The sequence below is a fragment of the Ochotona curzoniae genome, unplaced genomic scaffold, assembly GCF_017591425.1.
Source record: "Ochotona curzoniae isolate NIBS_2020 unplaced genomic scaffold, NIBS_Ocur_1.0 contig_3498, whole genome shotgun sequence".
NCBI lineage: Eukaryota > Metazoa > Chordata > Mammalia > Lagomorpha > Ochotonidae > Ochotona > Ochotona curzoniae.
Window position 1 is genome coordinate 47,449,780 of NW_024465885.1, and position 20,308 is coordinate 47,470,087.

Consider the following 20,308-nt stretch of genomic DNA (forward strand, 5'->3'; position numbering starts at 1 on the left):
AGAGAGAGAGAGAGAGAGAGAGAGAGAGAGAATAGCCCATCTCGGCTCATCATCCAAATGTCTGCAGCAGCTGGGCTGGGCCATAGCCAGAAGATTCAGGAACGCAGTCTGTTCTCTGACATGAGTGGCAGGAACCCAACCAGTTGCTCCGTCACCTGCTGCTTCCCCAGGTGCGCATAATCAGAAAGCTGGAAAGGGAGCAGAGCAGAGACTCAAATTCAGCCACCTTGATATGGGACATTGGGTGTCCCAGGTGGTATCTTGCCCACCCCATGCCATGGAGCTTGTAGGAGGGATTTTAACCTCTGAGCTTCTGTTTCCTCAGCTGGAAGACAGGAGGCACAGTATTCATGTGGTGTGGTCCTATATGGGCCCCTATGTGGTAAGCCCTGCACCTGTGGAGGAAGGCAGTGCTGTGTGGTGGCTGCACTATGACCCAGCCACAGCGCATACAGGAGGAGGGAGTCATTTGGCCAAAGTGGGAAAACAAATGGCTTTGGAAACAGGACTTTATTGGCTGTGGCATCTGGGAAGACCATTCTTTCCTCAGTTTACCAAAGTTAACGGGGACAAGCAAAGGTTGGTGGGATCTGTCTTTTCATTTTCTTCACCGTGAGATTTCCTGGATGTTGCAGTAAGGCAGGCAGGGTCTGGTCAGGTCTTAAGTCCTCAGATTTTTTCCAAAAACAAAAAACAAACAAACAAACAAAAAACCCAAACTTCTTTTAGGAAAACTAAGTTCAAAGCTACTGCTTGGAAGGCCTAGAATTATTTATTATTAAAGGCTTATTTATTGATTTGAAAGTGTTGTAGAGAGAGAAGGGGACGAACGTTGAGGAGAAGGAAAGAGGCAGGGAGAGAGGGAGGAAGTGAGTGAAAGATCATTCTTCTGCTGATTCACTCCTCAGATGAGATTTTCAAAGTATAATGAGACGCTGAGAGCAGTAATAGGGAGTTCTCAGCCATTCATCCACCTATCCCCCCACCCTACCCACATACCCATCCACCCACCCCTCCACCCAATCATCCATCCACACGCTACCTGCTCATCTGCCTATTCATCCATCTAACAGATACGCACTAAGCACCAACTAAATGCCATGTACGACAAAAAGGCTGGGGAGCAAGACAAATGTGGCAACTCTAGGCTACCCTGAGGCTGGCTGTCCACTAGGGAAGATGGACAAGAAAGCTGAGCACCCAGGGTGGCTTTGGTTGGCAGACCTCTGCAGACTACAATACAGAAGCCCGGTAGCGCTGGGGGTGGGGAGAGGTTAATGGGGAGGATGCCTCTGGATTCACATTCCACGGAAAAAGGCATCTGGGTGACTTCAGAGGGTGTGCCCTTTCAGGAACGTGGATGTTTGGTGGTGATCATTGGTCTGGGGAAGGCTCAGGGCTCAGAGCCTGTTGGTCCTCAGAGGCCCAGCTGGGTAGCCTGGACAGCCATCATCTATGTTCCAAAGTCAAGGGCTCTGGGCACTTGGCTCCACCAGCTCTGTAGCTGATCAACTGCACTTTGCTTCCTGCAGAGCAAAGCTTCTGTGGTTTGGTTTGAAAGCTGCCTTCACAGATGAAGGGTTGTCAGTGTGGTTTTAACCAGGGAGCTGTGTTAGACCATCTCCCTGGAGTCACATGGAGGCTTGGAGCACTGGGACTGGCTCTTTCCGGTGCATCATCATGGGCTTGTGTTGGGTGTGGCGTGTGCTGACTGGGGTGGATGTGCAGGGGCTGAGGGAACAGCTGTTACTGACTGATCCTCTGAGGTGCTGTGCTGGCACGGTGGGTGGCATTCCGATGCTAGGAAAAACAGCATGGCACAGTGGCGTTAGTGTAGGCTTGCTTTCACCAAGCATTGTCTGCTGGGAAGGATTCAGCTCGAGCATCCAAGTGGATCTCCAAGTATCCATGATAGGAAAATGAAATGGAAAGATCTGTTCATTTTTTTTTACCATGAAAAAATTAAAAATCCATGCAGTTTTTTTTGAAATGTGTATTTTCCATAAACTGTTTAAAGCGCTCCCACATGGATTTCAAATTATTGTTACACCAAAACAAACATGTGATTTAAATTCCATGTTCCAGGAACTTTTGAAATTCCCTCATGTCATATGGATTTTGTTGATGTTATAGGGTGAGGTGACCTCTTCTCTTTTTTTCTTTAATATTTATTAATTTTTATTGAAAAGGCAGATTCTACAGTGAAGAGAAGAAGAGAGAAGGATCTCCCATCTGCTGGTTCACTCCCTGAGTTGCTACAGTAGCCAGAGCCAGAGCTGACCCAAAGTCAGGAGCCAGGAGCTTCTTGTGGGTCTCCCATGCAGGTACAGGGTCCCATAGCTTTGGGCCGTCCTTTACTGTTTTCCAAGGCACAGACAGGGAGCTGTGGAGACATGAACTGGTGCCTGTATGGGACCCTGGTGAATGCAAAGCGAGGATTTAGCCACTAGGCCCTGGATCCATGAGGTGACTCCTTTTCAACGCTCAGTTTTGGGTCTGGTGTTGTGTGGTGTATCTAGTTAAAGCCGTGGCCAGTGACACCAGCATCCTGTATGGGCGCTAGTTTGAATCCTGGCGGTTCCATTTCTAATTCATACCCCTGCTAACATGCCTGAGAAAGCAACAGAAAATGGCCCACATGTTTGGGTGCCTTAACCAACATGGGAGACCTGGGTGAATTACTGGCTCCTGGCTTCAGTCTAAGCTGTTGTGGCCTCTGGGGAGACAACCAGAAGACCATTACTCTTTCCCTCTCTTTCTCTCTATCTCTGTAACTCTGTTTTTCAAATTATTTTATACTTATTTTATTTTTCATACTCACTTTAAAATCACTTATATAAAACCCAAAGCTCAGCTTGCTTACTGCCTTGCCAGAGGGGAGTGTCTGGCTGAGCTGTCACTCTAGAGTTTTGTCAGATCAAGGAGGTTAAGCTGGGGTGGTGGGGTGCTCGGGTCCGGCAATATTAACCCGTGCAAAATGGATGGGGAGACAGAATGTGGAAAACACTGCACTGCATCCTGAATCAAGAAACTCCTTGTGAAGGCTCTCCGGGTGGTGGGAGGGGCAGAATATATGGCACTGGTAAGACCCAGCCCCCTTTTGTAGTTTTTAAGTTGAAACTGTAAAGAGGCATTGAATGGGTGACCCCTGGGTAAGCAGGTGTGGGATGGAGCAGATCTGAGTCCTTGCTGGGTTCTGGCTGAAGGCAGCACGGAGGAGAAATGGGAGGGAATGGGGAGAGAGAAGGAGAGAAGAGGAGGGAAGAAGAATATTGCCACCCACAATACCACCCTTGGATTTGGGTGTGAGATTTGATGCCCTTGGTAACCTTGTGGCATGGCAGACACTCTGGCCACCACTCAGGACTCCCTGCCCATGGACAGAGCTGGCTTCTTTGGACACACACACATAAAAAAAAAGCAAGGCCATATCAAATCATGTTTTTATTGTTCCAATCAAAAAAGAGGAACACCTCAGTATGTAAACAGTTTCCCTAACACAGCATGTTCTTAAAGATATATATTTGTATAATTTTATTCTAAAAAAATTTGGCATTGTAGTGATTTCTCAATACAGAATTTGTGCTTTCGCATTTAGCATGCTTTCGTTTCATGGTCCGTGCACAGACGTACTTGGAATTGAGTAAGGGAATTACAAAAGGACCAAAGAGGGTAACCAGGAGCCAAACCAGTACTGGAGCCCTACCTGGCTTTCCTCTCTAAAAAGCAGGTGCAAAGGTGGGCGGTACCAACCTCAGGGGCAAATCCAAGTTACTTTCCCCTGAAGAAAAGTCAGGAGCTTTTGAAAGACGCATTGCCTAATGTTTCTTTCTGTTCATCTTCACGGGGTCATTGGTTTTACTCAGGGGAAACTTTATTTCACCCATTTAAAAAAAAATACCTACAAATCCCTCATGGTAAATCTTGCTTTATGTGACTTGGTGGGTTGCATGCTTTACTATCTCGTGCTGTTGAAATTCCACTCTTGAGCAGCCAGGACTGCTTTTTCATGGCGTCACTGAGTCATCTGAATGAGTTTAACAGTTTTGTCAGGGACATTTTGCTTTAGCCCAATGACAGTGATTCTTTTTACAGTTTAATTTTAAGGGTGTCAGAGCCTTTTAAGCATTACGATAGGCTTATTATCATATGTTGCAATGTTAGTCCTTTCTTAGATCATGTTCCCTAAGCGGAATTTCACATCGTCTACATCTGAGCACCAATTTTCCAAATGCAGGTTTTAGTGAAGCCAAGGACCCTCCTATCCAGGATGGTCCAGGTGCTACCCCATGCACACCTGTCCTTGACCCCTCCCATGCTGGCCTCACACTGAAATGCGGTTTAGCTTAGATCTTGTCTTCTCAACTCCACCCAGTCTTCCAGGAATGTCATGGTAAGTGCCCCTTCTGGTCCGATGACATCACTGCTCAATACTCACACAGCAGCTGTCTGCTTTCTTTAGATATGAACACAGGCGTGGTGTCTGTCCTTCTCTATTAGGTTGTCTTATTTTTAAAATCAGTTCCCTCATGTGATAAGTGGAACTCCATCTTTGCTCACAGAGCTTCTGTGTGGTTTGCTGAACCTAGCATAGCACTGGAGCTGGTGGCCAGGAGCTGAGGGCAGCAGGTGTTGCTGGTAGCCTTCACAGCGATTTGCTTGGGACATCGCTCACTAGCTACACAGGCTCACTAAATGGACATGGCCAGTACCCAGTCAGGTGATGGCATATTTGCACCCACAAAGAATGGGGCCTCAGCCAGTGTTCAGATTATTTCGAATGGAATTTTCTCCTTGTCTGGTTTCAGTTGACTGCTGCTGCCCTGTTCTCATTTTTGGTGAACTCCATGTGCTTTGAAAACAAAGGCCTTTATTTCCTGGTAGGGTGCAAGCCCTGAAGAGTTTTCTGGGGAGAGGGTGGATAACCAAGTGCATCTTTGCCTGGCCTCTTTTGGGAAGATCTGTGTTCTTCAGGAACAGTCAGCAGGGCTGGCACTGCATGAGAAGAGCCCCAGAGAAGACCTGCCTCATGCCCGTATCCGGGGGTTCTGGGCTTGGCTTTTTGGAACTACTTCTTGGCTGCTCTGTGAGTGAGAAGAATGGTAACTTTTTAGCCAAGAGAAACATCTCCCAAACCAAATTCAATCTTATCCTTAATTAGTAGATTCAAGATGAAACAGTGGATTGAATCCTTGGCACGGCTATGCACTTTTGAGCAAGTGAACTTTTCAGAATGATTTTCCATCTTGGGAAAAGGCTCACAGAACAACCTCATGTTTTGTTGGATCATAGAAAGCGTTGTAGGTATTAGGGTTAAATTATTCTATTAGGAAAGAAAAATATATTAATTAATCTTTCAACTAGTGGTGGAAAATGGCTATTATTTCCACTATTGGTTTATGATTAATGTCAATGCCTAAGGTGCTGACCTCTAATATAAGCACCAGTTCAAGTCCCGGCTGCGGCATTTCTGACCCAGCTCTCTGCTAAGATGTCTGGGAAAGCAACAGAGGCCAGCTCAAGTACTTGGGCTTCTACAGTTATGTGGGAGACACAGAAGAGGCTCCTGGCTCCCAGGTTTTAGGTTGGCTAACTCCGGCCATTGCAACTGTTTGGGGAGTGGACCAACAGTTGCAAGATTCTCTCTCTGTCTCTCCTTCTCTCTGTAACTGTCTTTCAAATAAAAAAATAAGCAATTCTTGGAAAAACGATGTGGTTAAAATAAAGCAGTTGAAGGAAAACCTTATTATGGCTTTAGTTTTTGCTTTCTTAAATGTGCTAAATTTGATTTAGTTAGGTGTTTTTGTTTTGTTTTTTTGACTAGGTCTCTAGTTACATGCTGGGTTTTGGTCAAAAGCAAGCTGGAGGACTGCTCCTGGGAGACCCAGCAAGTTCAATCATGCATTTATGTTCTACCAACAATACTAAGTTTCCTTAGGGATTGTCTAATGGAGAGGGGACCAGAGTGCTTGTACTATAATACCTAATTTGTCTTAATATGCGGGCTCTGTGATGGTAGAGAAATGAGAAGGATGTGGCACATCATATATTGCCTAAGACAAATGTTATTTGCCGGTAAATTTCACTACGGCCAGCAGTGAGCAACATAACAATTTAAATAGCTAAGGTTTAAAGCCAAATCATGTGGGGCCACTTAGCATAGGGGTGGCATGAACTTGAACTGATGGTGGTGGTGATCGGAACTGATATTAGAAACAAAGACATGGAGAGAGTGGTGTTGACATGCTTTGTAGAAAGGCGGGTGACTGTCCTAACAACAGGTTACACATCCTCCTCAGGTTTGTAGGAATCTTCAGCACAGCCTACATTCCGGGCTACAAAACACACGAAAACAAATGAAAACAACCGGGCTCTAACAAAGCTTGTTTTTAGATTACAATAAACTTACGATAGAAACCAAGAACCTTGAGATAGCTGGCAAATCCCCAAATACTTGGAAATTAGACGACACACTTCTAAATAGTGTGGGGCAAAGAAAAAAAAACCAGCAAGAGACATTGAAAATATTTTAAACTAATTGAAAATAAAACCATAGTGTCACAATTTGTGAAGTGCAGTGGAAGTATAGCACAGAATGTAGAAAAGGAAATCACGTAGGCTTTTATACAGAGTATAGAAGAACATTTTGAGTCTAAAATAAGTACATGAAATAATAATTTGAATGCAAATCACTGCAATTGAAAATAAATTATCAATGAGAGAAGATTTCGTTTTCTGAGGAGTCTAATAAAATGAAGAAAATCATAACCAAACTATGCAAGCAAAAAGAGAAAGGAAATAATTTCCTTGATCAGAAACGAAGGTAGAGACATCATTGCAGGGCCCAGGACACAAAAAAGATGGCAAAGAAAGGGTGTTGACAACCTCTAGCTCAGAAACTTAATAACCTAGATGCAATAGATTAAATCCTTGAAAGACAGGGTTTAACGAAATTTGTAGTACAAAGAGATAATTCTAATGTCCCTGGGTTGTGTGGATCAGTGATTAATTATCTACCAAAACCCAAAGCTCTACGCATTGAAAGGGCTCACCAGTGAGTTCTACCCAATACTTCAGGAAGAGGTCACATTTCTCCACCATCTCTTTCGGAAGACAGAAGCAGAAGGAATCCTCTCTAATTCCTGTGTGCTTTCAGCATCACTGTAATACCCAAACCAGACAGAGCTGTTACAAGAAAACGATGGGCCGTTGTCTGCACTGAAAGAAGATGCAAAAATCCTCAAAAATATTAGGAAATCTAATATAACAATGCATAAAGAGAATCATAAAATAGGACCAAGTGAGATTCATCCTGGACATATAGCATTATAAAACCAACATAGCCTCCACCAACAAGCTAAAACAGAAAACTCTCCTGACCATGTCAATAGATGCAGAAAAACTGCTTGATCAAATCCAGTCTTTCATGAGAAAAGCTGTTAATAAACTGAGAATAAAGAACCTTCCTCACTTTAAAAATAGTATCTTGAAAGATTTTACGGCTAATGTTCTAGATGTTGGTGACAAACCTGAAGCTAAGATTATGAACCAGGCACAGATGTATCGTCTCATCAATGCTTTTCAACCTGATGCTGGAAGTCCTGGATAACGCAATTATCCAAGGAAATAAAAGAAAATGTGCATAGATTAGGAAGGAAGAAATGAAACATCTTTGTGAATGATATGGTTGACTATGCAAAAAGTTTGAAAAAACAGATTAAAAAGAATCCAGAAAAGTGTGGAACTAACACTCAATTATAGCAAGATCACAGTGCACAGAGCCAATATACAGAAGCCAATCACTCTCAAGTGTCAGCAATGAGTTGTGGACTTGAAATTAAAAACACCTTACCACTTAAATTAGCATCCCCAAGAATGAAATAATCAGATACAAATCTAATGAAATATGTGCAAGATCTGTATCAAACAAAGTGACAGAATTCTGATGAAAGATATCAAAGAAGAATAAAGAAATGGAAGACGTTCTACATTCATGGACCAGGATACTCACTGGTGTCAAGTGTCAGTTCTTCTCAATTTGAGCTAAGGTTCAATGCAGTACCAATGAACATCCCAGCAGATGTTTCTGCAGATAGCAACGAGCTGGTCCTAAAGTTTATATGGAGGAACAAACTCCCTGGAATAGACAATTCAGTATTGTAGAAGTACAAACTCTTAGGACAGACACTGGTGGACTTGAAGATGTGTGTGTGTTATGGAGATGCTGCCCTACAGGACATTTTAAAGATTTATTTCATTTACTTTGAGACAGAGAGAGAGAGAGAGAGAGAGAGAGAGAGAGAGAGAGAGATCTTTTCTATTCACTTGATTCACTCTGCAATTGATTTAAGAGCTGGTGCTGTACCATGCCAGAGCCAGAAGTCAGGACCCCAACCCACATCTCCCACTGTATGACAGGAGCCCACATGCTTGCTCCCTCATATGCCCTCTTTTCAGGCACATTAGCAGGGAGCTTGATTGGAAGCTGAGCAGCAGGGACTCAAATCAGCACTCTGATACAGGGTGGCAGTTTCTCATTAGGTTTAATCTGCTTTGCTAAAATGCCAACTCCAGAGAATGATTTTTTAAAAAAATCAGCATGACCACCTAATTGCATGCTGTCCCAGCGAGAAGGGAGTGGAGTGAGTGCCCATTAGCCTAGGTCTGCCCTGCATGTCGTGTCTCCCCCAAGGCTGTCTGCAGATGAGGTAGCCCCAGGAACTTCAGCCCTTCAGGGTCTCTGCCAGGCCTCCTGGAACCTGTTGGAGAATGGTCCATGGTGCTAGGCTGGGGTTGCCATGGCAGCAGCCATGCACCTGCTGGGAAGCAGGCACCCTATGACTTGGCTTTGTCCACAGAGCTCAGGCTGTGCAGACGATTTGCCAGCACAGGCAGATCTTTGGGTCACAGTTTCGGAATCTGTTGCCATGACTCTGTGGCCGTTGTGTGCCTCTCCCTTTACTGCTGGGCTGAATGAAAGTAGTCACCATCCTTGCTTCAGCTGGCTGACTGACCACATGCTGCTAATAAGGGCAGGATTCCCTCCCCTGCCTGCTGGACATTACACTTCTCCAAACAGTTACCCAAGCAGAGGTGGTTGTATGTGCCAGGAACCAAACATCCTCCTGTTTGGTCTTAGGTGACCAGACTGCACATGTCATTTGCTGCATTAGAACTGCTGAAGGGGGTTCGGCGCAATGGCCTAGTGGCTAAATCCTTGCCTTGCAGCAACTGGGATCCCATATGGGCACCAGTTCATGTCCTGGCTGTTCCACTTCACTTCCAGCTCCCTGCTTCTGGCCTGGGAAAGCAGTAGAGGATAGTCCAAAGGCTTGGGACCATGCACCCACGTGGGAGACCTGGAAGAGGCTCTAGGCTCCTGATTTTGGATCAGTTCAGCTTTGGCTGTTGTAGCCACTTGTGGGAGTGAATCAGCGGATGGAAGATCTTTCTGTCTCTCCTTTTCTCTGTAAATCTGACTTTCCAATTAAAAACACAAAAGCATAAACAACAAAACAAAACCAAGAAAACTGCTGATGGACTGTTGAGTGGTAGGTGACAGGACAAAGTCCAATAAAAAGTTGCTGGATTGAGGCAATTGTCTAAGGATAGGGTTAATCTTCAAAGAAGCAAGAAGCAAAAATGATGGGTAAGGAGCAAGGACATTGTTAGAAGAGAACTTGGGCAGCATGGTTGAGGGACACAACCTTCCACCACATGCGTGCTCTGTGCACGCCTGGGGATAGCGCATCTGAGGTCTCTGAATGTTGTGATCCAGAGGAAATAAAGATGCCACTCTTGATGGTGTTTCCATTTGGTGGCCCTGTCCAAGAGGAGGGACTGGAAGAGTCTTGCCCAGGGCCAGACTCGTATGGTTGTCAAGTGGGTTCATATAGACTTACTCAGAGCAACAGGATGGGTCAGCCTACCCAGGGACATGGCTGCAATTGTCTAGTTACTGAATTCATGTTCATGACATCCGGGTACCAGAAAGTGAGAAATCCAGGAAGATCAAGAGTTAGCTATCGGAAGGAAACAACACAGTGAGATGACACTATGGGAAAAACAGAACATCCACACTTGGCTATGTTCACTCCATTCATACGTCAGCATGATTTTCTTTGGACTTTCATAGGTGAGGGACACTGGTGCTTGGTGAACTCTAAAAGTCTTAATTCAGTCCTCAATCCTGATCCTTAGAGTTCAAGTTTGCCAGCCCAAGTAAAGTTGAAAGACACAGGTTCCCAAGTAAAAACTTCTTGGGTGTGTGTGTGTAGGTGTGGGGTCATTGTCCAGATGGACCAAAATGGGACCTGGGAGGGAGAAGCTCATCCAGGGAGACCTTAGCAGGTGAGTAGGGTCAAGACTTTAGGAGCTCCCAAGGATGAGACAAGGGAGGGTACTTTTCACACCTCCTGTGTAAGCAGAGATGCTGAGAGAAGATGCCAGAACGGCCTGCATGAAGGCTGGGTCTGAGAGGAGTGCTTTTTCTTCCCTGAGACTGCTGGTCCAAGCTCCGGAGGTCTGATCATGTGCAGCCACCTGCAGCTGGCTGCTCTCCAGTCAACCCCATCCTACTCCTGGCGATTCATGACAAGAAGCCCGAGCCTACTGTACTCTGTGAGGCGTTCAGTCTGGCCTGGGGTCTTGGTCAGTAGGGGAATGTTTCATCTTGGGCTCCTGGGACAGCTTTCTTTTTTGAGTGAATATCTTGTGATTTCCAGCAGTTTTTGGAAATGATGATGAATTGCATGCTAGTTTCACTAGTGCTTGTTGCTAGCAGATGTTTACAGTGCCTGAGAAAAGCAGCCCTTCTTGCTCTTAGGGAGATTGGCTTAGTTATCACAGTCGTCATGATCAGAGTTACCACAAGTGGCATTGAGCCTCGATCTTGAAAAGGCCAATTCTGCTTTGTTGGCGAGAACATTGTATTCTAGGAAGCTGAAACTCCCTGACTTCGTGGCCATAACTCTCTGCCTGACCACATTGCCCATTAGGATTCATGTTTCGGGACACAGTGTCTAAACATAGCTTTATAAACACCATTTTTATCAGTGATAAATGCTCATCGAATTGAATCGTGTGCACCATGCCAATGAACCCTTCTTGTGTGTCTTAAATGTCATTTTTCCTTCCTTTCTTTAAGACTGTCCTATTTGATTTAGGTGGATGAGTGTAGCCCAGGTAATGTGGCCCAGTGGAAGTTTGGCTCCTTTCACACATATTTAAGTTTTATGGTGTTGTACTTTGAGATTCGCTTTTTCTTACTTGGTTGTTGGGCTCTTGGCCCGCAGGTGAAGGGCTGTGGGCTTTCTGCAGGGTGTTTTCCAGGTTCCGTAACCACGACCACAGCCATCCTATGGCAATACAACATTACAAGATATTTTACAGGTTTTTTTTTCCCTATTGAATTTCCAGAAAAAGACTCAGTGTGAACCTGATAGGGTTTTTAATAGGACTGAAACCTGGGGATGATGGCTGGTATTTGAAATGCTTGCTTTTGGAATAGCAGAGTTCTGCCGAGTGACACTAAAGAAGGGCATTTAGGACTGATGTAGTGAAATATCCCACAATCTGTTTTTTTCCCTCCTTATCCAATATTTCCCTGATTCCCAATATTGGACTTATGTAAACAACCTAACAGCCCTCTACTACCCTTCTGTTGCTCCCAGAGCTGTTTTCCAAGTGAAGCCTTTAGTTCTTCATTTGCAAGTTAAACTTCTGGCTGAGTATCTTGAGAGACTCAGCACGGGTGCAATGAAGCACAAGCGGTAGTTTCCAGGTCATCCTCACCCCATTGATCAGTTGTAAATTGCAGACTGGAGGGAACCTGTAGGAAAACTGAAACATCTCAGCAGCCTGCTTGGTTCTTGTCCAAGATGGCACGACAGAGAAGCTGAGGCAGGGAGGAGAGACTGGTGTGATGTGTGTCCAACATGCTAAGTCCAGTTTGCCCCTGTAAGTTCAGACCAAAGGCTAAACCATTCAAAGGAGGGAACTCTTTTTCCCCTACTCCTACATGCAGCACCCTTGGGTGCCAGCAGTACTTCAGTGGCTAGACTGGGAGTTCTGCTAGTCTATTACTCATCAATGAGTACTTAGACTATGTCTGCTTTTGGAATTGACTGTGGAACTCTGGCTGGTTGTTTGCAACTCTGGGTGGCAGGGTGGTGGTTATGAAAAGGAAGCTTTCTTCCTTTGAGACTTGACTACAGGACTGGACTCTCAAAGTCTTGTGATGCAGGTGTCCCTTGACCAAAAGAATGTGCTCTGCTCCTTGCAGAGACCCACGAACAACTCCAATAGATTTATACTGCGAGAGAATAGTATCCTTCCGTGTTGCCCAGGAATCTTCTAAGCATACAGCTTAATACTTGATCACATTCTTAAATATTCTTAGTATGCCTAGTGTTTAACAGTTAGTAGCATTTAGTAATACTAATTTGCTAGCATTTACTAGTATAGTATAGAGATTGGCACACTTTTCTTGTAGAGGGCCAGATAGTAACTGTTTTAGTTTTTGCCAGCCATATGGTCTCTGTTGTAATTGCTTAGCTCTGCCAGCATGGTGTGAATGCAGCCATAGGCAATACATAAACAAGTGGGCATGACTGTGATCCAATAAATCTTTATTTATGGACACAGACATTTGAATTTCATAGGATTTTCACATCACAGAATATTCTTCTTTTGTCTAATTTCCCCCTCAACCATTTAAAACTTGGGAAAGCCATTCTTAGCTGGCAAGTGATTCAGTGATGGGTGGTGGGCTGCATTCTGTTTGCAGATTTGGTTGGCTGCACTTTTTTTTTTAGTAATAAGAGCCTATGGTTTGGAGCCTCATGAACTGAATTTAATCCAGTATCTTCTCTTGTGACCTTGGGTAGATGACTCAATTTGCCCACATGGTTGGTCCCCAACTTTAAGTGTAAAAAATCTTGCCCTAGAGTGGGCAAGATTAAAATGAGATAATTTAAGTAAGAACTCAAATGTGCCAAAATAACACACAAGGGAGGGGAAAATGTTGTTCCTGTGTATGCTGTGCTTCCTCAGAATCCCTTAGCTCCTCCCGACACCATTTGGACATGAAGATAACATTCTAATGTGAAAAGACATGAAGAGCCAAAGTATTAGGAAGTGGCATGTTTTACTCAATTTTTAGGTAGAAGATAATTTTTAAAAATTGTGTGTTGGCCATAGAGTTTAGAAATGAGCTAGCATTGCTTTACCAGGCTATAATGTCATAACAGTGAACCATCTGTTGCATATATCCTCTCTGCGTTCTAGTTGTATAGCTATCTACCTTCAAAAGGGAATCACGACAGAAGACAATGTTTCCTTTTAGGAAGACACTTCATAAAGTTTGTGGAAACCAAAATCAAAAGATCAATGTGTTTTAGCACTAAATTAAACAAATCTCTTCATTATTTTTTCAATAGACACATTTTTTCATCAACTTTTTGACCCTTCAATTTATGCATGGATTTCAATGTTTTTCCCACCAAAATAAAGTTATCTTTTTAACTCCATTTTATACAAACTTTTTGAAGTACTCTTGTATTTCTCCCCTCTTCTTGATCCTTTTGAATTATCAAGGCGGAGTGAATCTCCAGTTGAGGAAAGACAGATTAAAATGTAATCAGGCGCTTGGCAACCTGTTTTGGAACTAACTTACTGGATAAATTTGTTTGTATTTACCCGGTGAGTCAGCTGATTCCACCTTCTTCTGGCGTGATAAAGTTGTCATGCTCTCGTCCTCTATTTGGTAGCTCTCACTTTTGTAAACAATGTTTGAATTTCTCAAAGAAACTGGCTAGGATCTAAATTCAAAAAAATGGAAAAAGTAAGAAATTGAGAATGCAAGCAACGAAGGAGTGAGAGCATAAGAATGATGTTATGTAAACTTCAAAACTCGGGCTTCTAAATGAAGTCATACATCAAAAAACAACAGGATGTCATGAGAAACGGGTCAGCGCTGTAGTGGAGTTGAGCCTGCAAGAGAAAATCGTGCTTAAGAAGTAGGTTGAAATTTGTAGACAGTAGTTTGATTTCTGTTAGGAAACCTAACACTAAACTACATGAAGAGACTTGGAAGTGGAGAACCAGGGAGCAGACGAGAGGCCTGGGGTCGGGTGAGTGGGTAAGAGCATCTTGCTGCGGAGACATGGAGTGCCTGTTGGTTGCAGTAACTGGGTTGAAATTCACAGTGAGAAGCAGGGATGAGCTGACGTTACAGGCATGGCAAGTGTGTTCACACAAAGTGGTTTGCCCAGGGATAACATAAAACACCAACTGTTTTATTTAGTTACAGAAAGTAGATTTAGAAACACACAGGCGCTTTTCCAGATGGAGAGTTGGGGGAGGGAAGGACAGGAACTGGAAGTAGGAATTGCAAGCGAGGTCCTGTGTCTGGTGGAAGCTACCCTTCTCTTGAGGAGCGCTTTGCCCTGCTGGGTTGGGGCCAGCTGCGGCCTCTAGCAGCCTCCACTCAGGGTTCTTGTCTGGCTCACTGACCCCTGACCCTCACTGACCACACCTGATGGAGAGGGGACTCCGAGGCAACCACCAAGTAGACAAACACATCACATTCAGAGTCATCCTCATTAGATGGATGTGGCCACATTCAAATAGGCTGACTCACTTTCATGATTTACTCAAGAGGGTGGATGAGGAATGGGCATTGTGGAATAGAATGGAGTAGATTTTTTTTTTGAACTGACTTCATGGAATAACACCACTCACTACCGGCTGCTTAGAAAATTCAGTCTTAACGAACGTCTTTCAATTCCAAATGTTTAACAATTGACACAAAATACACTGTTAAACAGTATTCTTCATAACTGTAGAAAAATAGACATGTTTGTTAGGGTCATTCTCATAAAAGGTTCAGCAGGAACTTCCTCATTTAAAGACACAGAGGCTCACGTTACAAAAACAAAATTTGGTTCAAGTTCTTTCTCCAAGTCTGTGGACACCAAAGTGAGAAACAGGGAGCCCTGTCCCAGACACAGAGCCCACATGGGCTCAGGACCAGGGTGTGGTCAAGGCTTTCTGTTCTGTTGTGCTAAAGGACAAGCAAGAAGTGATCCGGCCCAAGCTGCTCTTCCAATCAGACAGCAAGATCTGGGTTGTCCTTTATACCTTAGTAATGGATTCAAGGCCCAGGGCGTTGTGAAGCGCTATATTAACAGGTGTTTCACAGCCCTGATTCTGTCTTGTGCTACCCAGGGAATGCTGCAGGGCTGGCAGCGAAAGCCTTCATAAGGCCACAGTGAGGTCAGGCATGGGATCTGCCCCACAGCCTCACAGGAAGCGCTACAGACCCTTTCTCCTCAACTGCCACCTTCTCCGCAGAGTGTGTGGAGTGGATGCATGGTTCAACATATATTCAGCGCAAAATGTGACATGCTGGCCCATAGTTTTGTTTTCCTTCAAGTCAGAGCCAAGGAGTGGTTTGCTTGATGCAGAATCTTGGAAGTAGAAGAGAAACTCCAGCATTAAATGGAAGAGCCATTTGCCGCATCTCTTCAGGGTGACCTTCTCAGTAGACAAGGTTCCCTAGCCGTGGTGCAAACTGAGCACAGCTGTAGGAGCTGGAAACAAACTGGATCCATTCAATGAATATGTATGATGGACAACAGTGTTAATGAGCAGTTTATAAACGCAAAATTGATGTGTCAGATCTGTTACAGTGCAAAATCTCCACCTGCCCCTGAAGTTTGTTCAAGATTCTTTTCCTGTTCCCATTTTTTCCCATTTTGAAATTTAGATTTTCAGCACACAATATCACTCTCTTTCTTTTCTTTCTCCCTCTTTTCCTTCCTTCCTCCATCCCTTCCCTTTATCTCTGCGTTTCTGCATTAATCTTCACAGATTGGAATGAGTTAAGGCTGCAGTGTTTTCTTTTGTCCTCTTTAGAACGAGAGACACTTTGGATTTGATTTTTAACTCATGGCACCTCCCAGATCATTTTCTCAGCTAGTCGCCAAGACTGCTGACTTCATCTTTGAATATTGAACTCCGTTCATTTTTTATGTTTAATGATGAAGAATACAAAAGTCCCCATGTGATGATGGAAGAGCCCCCAGGTACAGGCGAGACATCCTTGCTGGAGCTCCTGAGGGAGTCTGACAGGTTCCAGGGAACAGTTTGTGTCACCCACTGTGTGCCTGCCCAGATTTGTCGCTTTGGACTCAAACCATCACCTGTTCACTTACTATGTCTCATTTTAACGGTCTACAGTTTATCGTTCACAGAATGGAACAGCTGGAGGGTCAGTGGTTTTGCAGAGAAGCCTCCGTCTCCTACACTATTAAACCACAAAGGGTGAGAGCTCTTGTGAGATGCATCAAGACATCATTGGTGACACGCAAGAGAATGTGCTCCCCAGGCTAATTGGCAAGACCCTTGCTGTCTTTTTTATTCCTTTTTAGGACCTCCATTTGGCAAATGTTCCATAGAATGTCAGCATCTTGGTGGTGGGCCTTGTCTTCTACTGGACTTCCCAATGCACCCCAGACCTATGGCTTATTAGATTCGATGAAAGAACTGATGAAGGAGCAATTAGGTACCCTTTGGGCTTGCCAGTCTGGGACTTGGAACAAGGCCATGCGATAAAGGACCAGCAGTCAATGGGTTCAAAAGAATCTGGGAAACACAGATATCAAAACAGAAATGACTACATTGGGGAATTTTTTTTTGTTATTGTTGTTGGTTTGTTTTTGCTTATTTCCTAAGCTACAGATTTTAAGCCTACGTTAATGAAACATCTATGTACATTATTCAGAAGAGCTGTTCTGTGGGACTTCTGTACATGCAGGGTGCGGTGACTAACTGCAAAAAGGAAAGGATGGCATAAGGTGTGTGTATGTACAGTGGCTTGTCTCTGCTGTCATGGGTCCTGTAACTGCAATGGCCACCTGGAGTAAGCACCTTGCCCCTTGTGGATGTCAGGTGTTGGGATCTAGAAAGTGAGGGCTCTAAGCCATGACCTGCTGCGGGAGAAGATAGGCACCAGTGACCTTACTTGTCACATCCCAGGTAGAATAGTTGACACACCCTTGTGAGCGATCTGCTACTGTGCCACACATGTAGGTCCATAGTTTAAATCTGCAGGCGTTGGATGCGATGTTTTGGGAGGAGACCAGGCTTGGGCCACAAAGGTGGGCACATTGCATTGCACCTTAACCAAATGCATGTCTACCTTGTCCGCCTAGATATCAAAGAGAGGGCAGGTAGATATTTTACACCTTGAAGATTTTTTTTTCTGGCAATATCAAAATTAAATGGAAGGAAGAACCAAGTAAGAGAGATAGTTAAGAGAATGAGAGATGAGGAAAGGTTTTGTCAAGGGCGAAGGGAGGGGGTGCCCAGCGAGGCCACTACACTTTGGATTCATTCTCCAGGTTTGCCACATCACCATTTCTTTCCGTCTGCTCTTCCTGGTTCTTTTCTTCCTCCTCGGTCTCCAGTTCTGCGTGTTGGTTGAGTTTGCTGGACACAGACCAACTTAGGGGCAGCTCTGCCCTGCTGGCCAACTCAGCCAGCTCTTTGGCACTGAGAGAAGGGGTGCTGGTCTCATAGGTCTCATGGAAGCTGTTGTAATCAACTTCGTAGAATCCGTCCTCCAGCGTCAGGACGGGTGTGAAACGGTAGCCCCAGAGGATCTCACTCGTGATGTAGGAGCTCCGGGCTTGGCATGTCATCCCTGTGGAGAGGAGAGTGGAGGCATGAGTAGGTGTGAGTGTGGGATTTTCATACAGCTGAAGCCTGTCTAAGGGCTGCAAGCCAGGAAGTGTCAGTAGCACCACAGACACACACTCATGTGCCTTGGAGATTCCAGGCCGCTTGGTCGAGTCCTCAGGAACAATGAAAACATCACTGACGTGTGCGTACCTACAGAAAAGCAAGTGTGACTATGTACATAGGACACACAGACCTATGTGGTTAGACCTCGTCCATTAAAGTCATGCCTGGGGCTGCCCGCTGCTGTTAATTGCTGCTGAGTTTGGAGGGGATGTGAATGCTTTGATCACGGACTTGGACCGGAGTTTGGTTTATGGGGTGGCATGTACCCTGCGTGTAAGCTGGAGGCCAGGGATTGGTGCTCTCCTAACTCCCCCATGACATATGGGCCAGGAGGGTGGTCCCCAGCTGAGGCTGAAAGGGATGCCTACATGGAGTTTGCATTTCCCTGGGCCTGCTGAGGATCATTGCTCATATTCTGTAATAATATTGGACTTCAATGACGTTTCCTCCTTCTACAATGTTGGAAGCCCTTTTCCCCCCTTAATTTAGACAAAATCATGTGAGCCTCAGGCAGTGCTGGAGTAGAAGCAGCGTTCTTTGGAATGTGAAATGGCAGCATGAGGGGAGCCCAGCTCGTCTCCTTAGCTAAGAAAATGAGGCAACAGATGTTGCATAAAATGTGGAAAATGCCAGTGTGTATTTCTTCTTGAAGCCAAGGAGCACCCTTGGAACAGTTCTCAGCAAACAGGAGCATCTGCTGAATCACCCCTTCAGGACTCGCTTTGCCCTTAGGAAGTGGTACAGATCCCAGCCCATGCTACTTCAACAGTCCCTAGAAATACCTCAGGTTCTTTTACAATCAGAGCAAAAAAGAACTATTAGGGAGAAGAAACTTTGGTTTTTTTTTTTTTTTTTTTTTTTTGCTTGTGGACCATTATATTTAGTCAGGTATCATATCTGTGATTACCAATTGAAAGCATGTTATTGCAAAAATTAAAAGGAAGAAAGCCAGAACAGAGAGAGCAAGAAGTAAGGAAGGGAAGTATCCTTCTATTCTTAGAACTGTATCATGGACTACATGAAATCCGTCCTCTTCATATTAACACAAATATTAAAAATTAAAAAATCAAGAATTATATAGAAATCAAAACACCAATATATAGGTTCTCACCACCAATAAAATTCAATTATAAAAATATAATCATCTTTATACCTACACAGTTGCAAAATATCAAAAATATAACAAAAATGGCAGAAGGAAGCTATAAAGGCAAAACTACCAAGGACTCATGAAATTCTTGTACGGCTCCACGTTCACTCTTTCAGTGGAGCAGCCGGGGGACCAAGCAATCAGTCAGTATGTCATCTACTAGGACAACCAATAATATGTGCAGTGCATCTGCTCTGTGCTGAATGTGGGTGGGGTTGGAAGAAGGGAGTGCATGGGGGTGTTTACACAGAAGGGCTCAGGGCAACACAATGTCCCAGCACTATCTCTCTTGCTCCTTGTGTCTAGAAGAAATTTGTGTTCCAAAAATGAAAGTGACTGGCCCAGCTGCAGCTGTCAGAGCTCGCAGGCCTCACTCCACATCTGTGCATTTCTTCCCAATCTCAAAACCAGAATCTGTCCTTCTTCAGTGGTCCCCTGACTGGCCGACAAAAACTGTTCAAGGTCTCAAGCTTTCAAAATCTGGAAAGAAAATCCTGACATGGCCTTATTGTTGTTTCTCAAATGGTATTTCTCTTCTGGATTAATCTTTCACCATGCTTGGGAGTGGTAGAGGAAGATGGCCTGACAGGGACATATTGGCAAAGGATGAGGCACAAACATGAAGTCAGAGGTGTAGTGGACAAAGCATCTCCTTGGGGAGTGAGTGAGTGTTACAGTGGAGTGAGTGAGTGTTATAGTGGAGTGAGTGAGTGTTACAGTGGAGTGAGTGAGTGTTACAGTGGTTAAGTGGTTTGTTGAGCTTCATGCATCCACTATTAGATTCACTGGGTTTGAGCTCCAGCTCCACTTCCACGGTTCTGCTAATGCACACCACGAAAGACAGCAGCTATTGGTTCAATTTTGAGGGTTACTCATATAGGAGACATGGATTGAGTTCTTGGCTTCTGGCTTCAACCTGGTCCAGTCCCAGAAGCTGTGGACATTCAGAGGTAAGTTAGCAGATGGGAAGGATCTCTGTCTCTGTTGTCATTAAAACAACTAGTTAAAAAAATCTCTTTTCATAGAAGAAGCACATATTTATTATAAAGTGGCTAGAAACAGAGACGGCATGTGTTGCTCAAACACGCATCATCCTCCAGATACTCAGGAATATGTGGGAATTTTTCCAAAGCCTCCTGTGGATGTCCTTCCTTGGACTTCTGTTTGACTTTCTGGTTATTTTGTTGTTTCCTCCAACTATGATCAGTTTCCTGGGCAGCTACGATGTTAAACAATTGCTGCTAATTGTTTAGCAGTTGAATTATGTCACATTTCTGGATGTGCCAATAACCAAACACAACTAGAAACCAAAATCATTATGAAAATTGGTATCTGAAGGAAGATTTTTAC

At 44.3% G+C, this 20,308-nt stretch overlaps 1 protein-coding gene across 1 annotated transcript in view; it reads right to left on the minus strand.

Moving 5' to 3' along the window:
• Window positions 1-16,697: 16,697 nt before the first annotated feature.
• Window positions 16,698-20,308, minus strand: part of KCNJ6 (potassium inwardly rectifying channel subfamily J member 6) — a 171,292-nt gene continuing 167,681 nt past the window's right edge. The window contains exon 3 of the mRNA XM_040980905.1: window positions 16,698-17,707. Coding sequence (XP_040836839.1) covers window positions 17,382-17,707 — 326 coding nt within the window. The 3' untranslated portion in view covers window positions 16,698-17,381. The remainder of the gene's footprint in view (window positions 17,708-20,308) is intronic.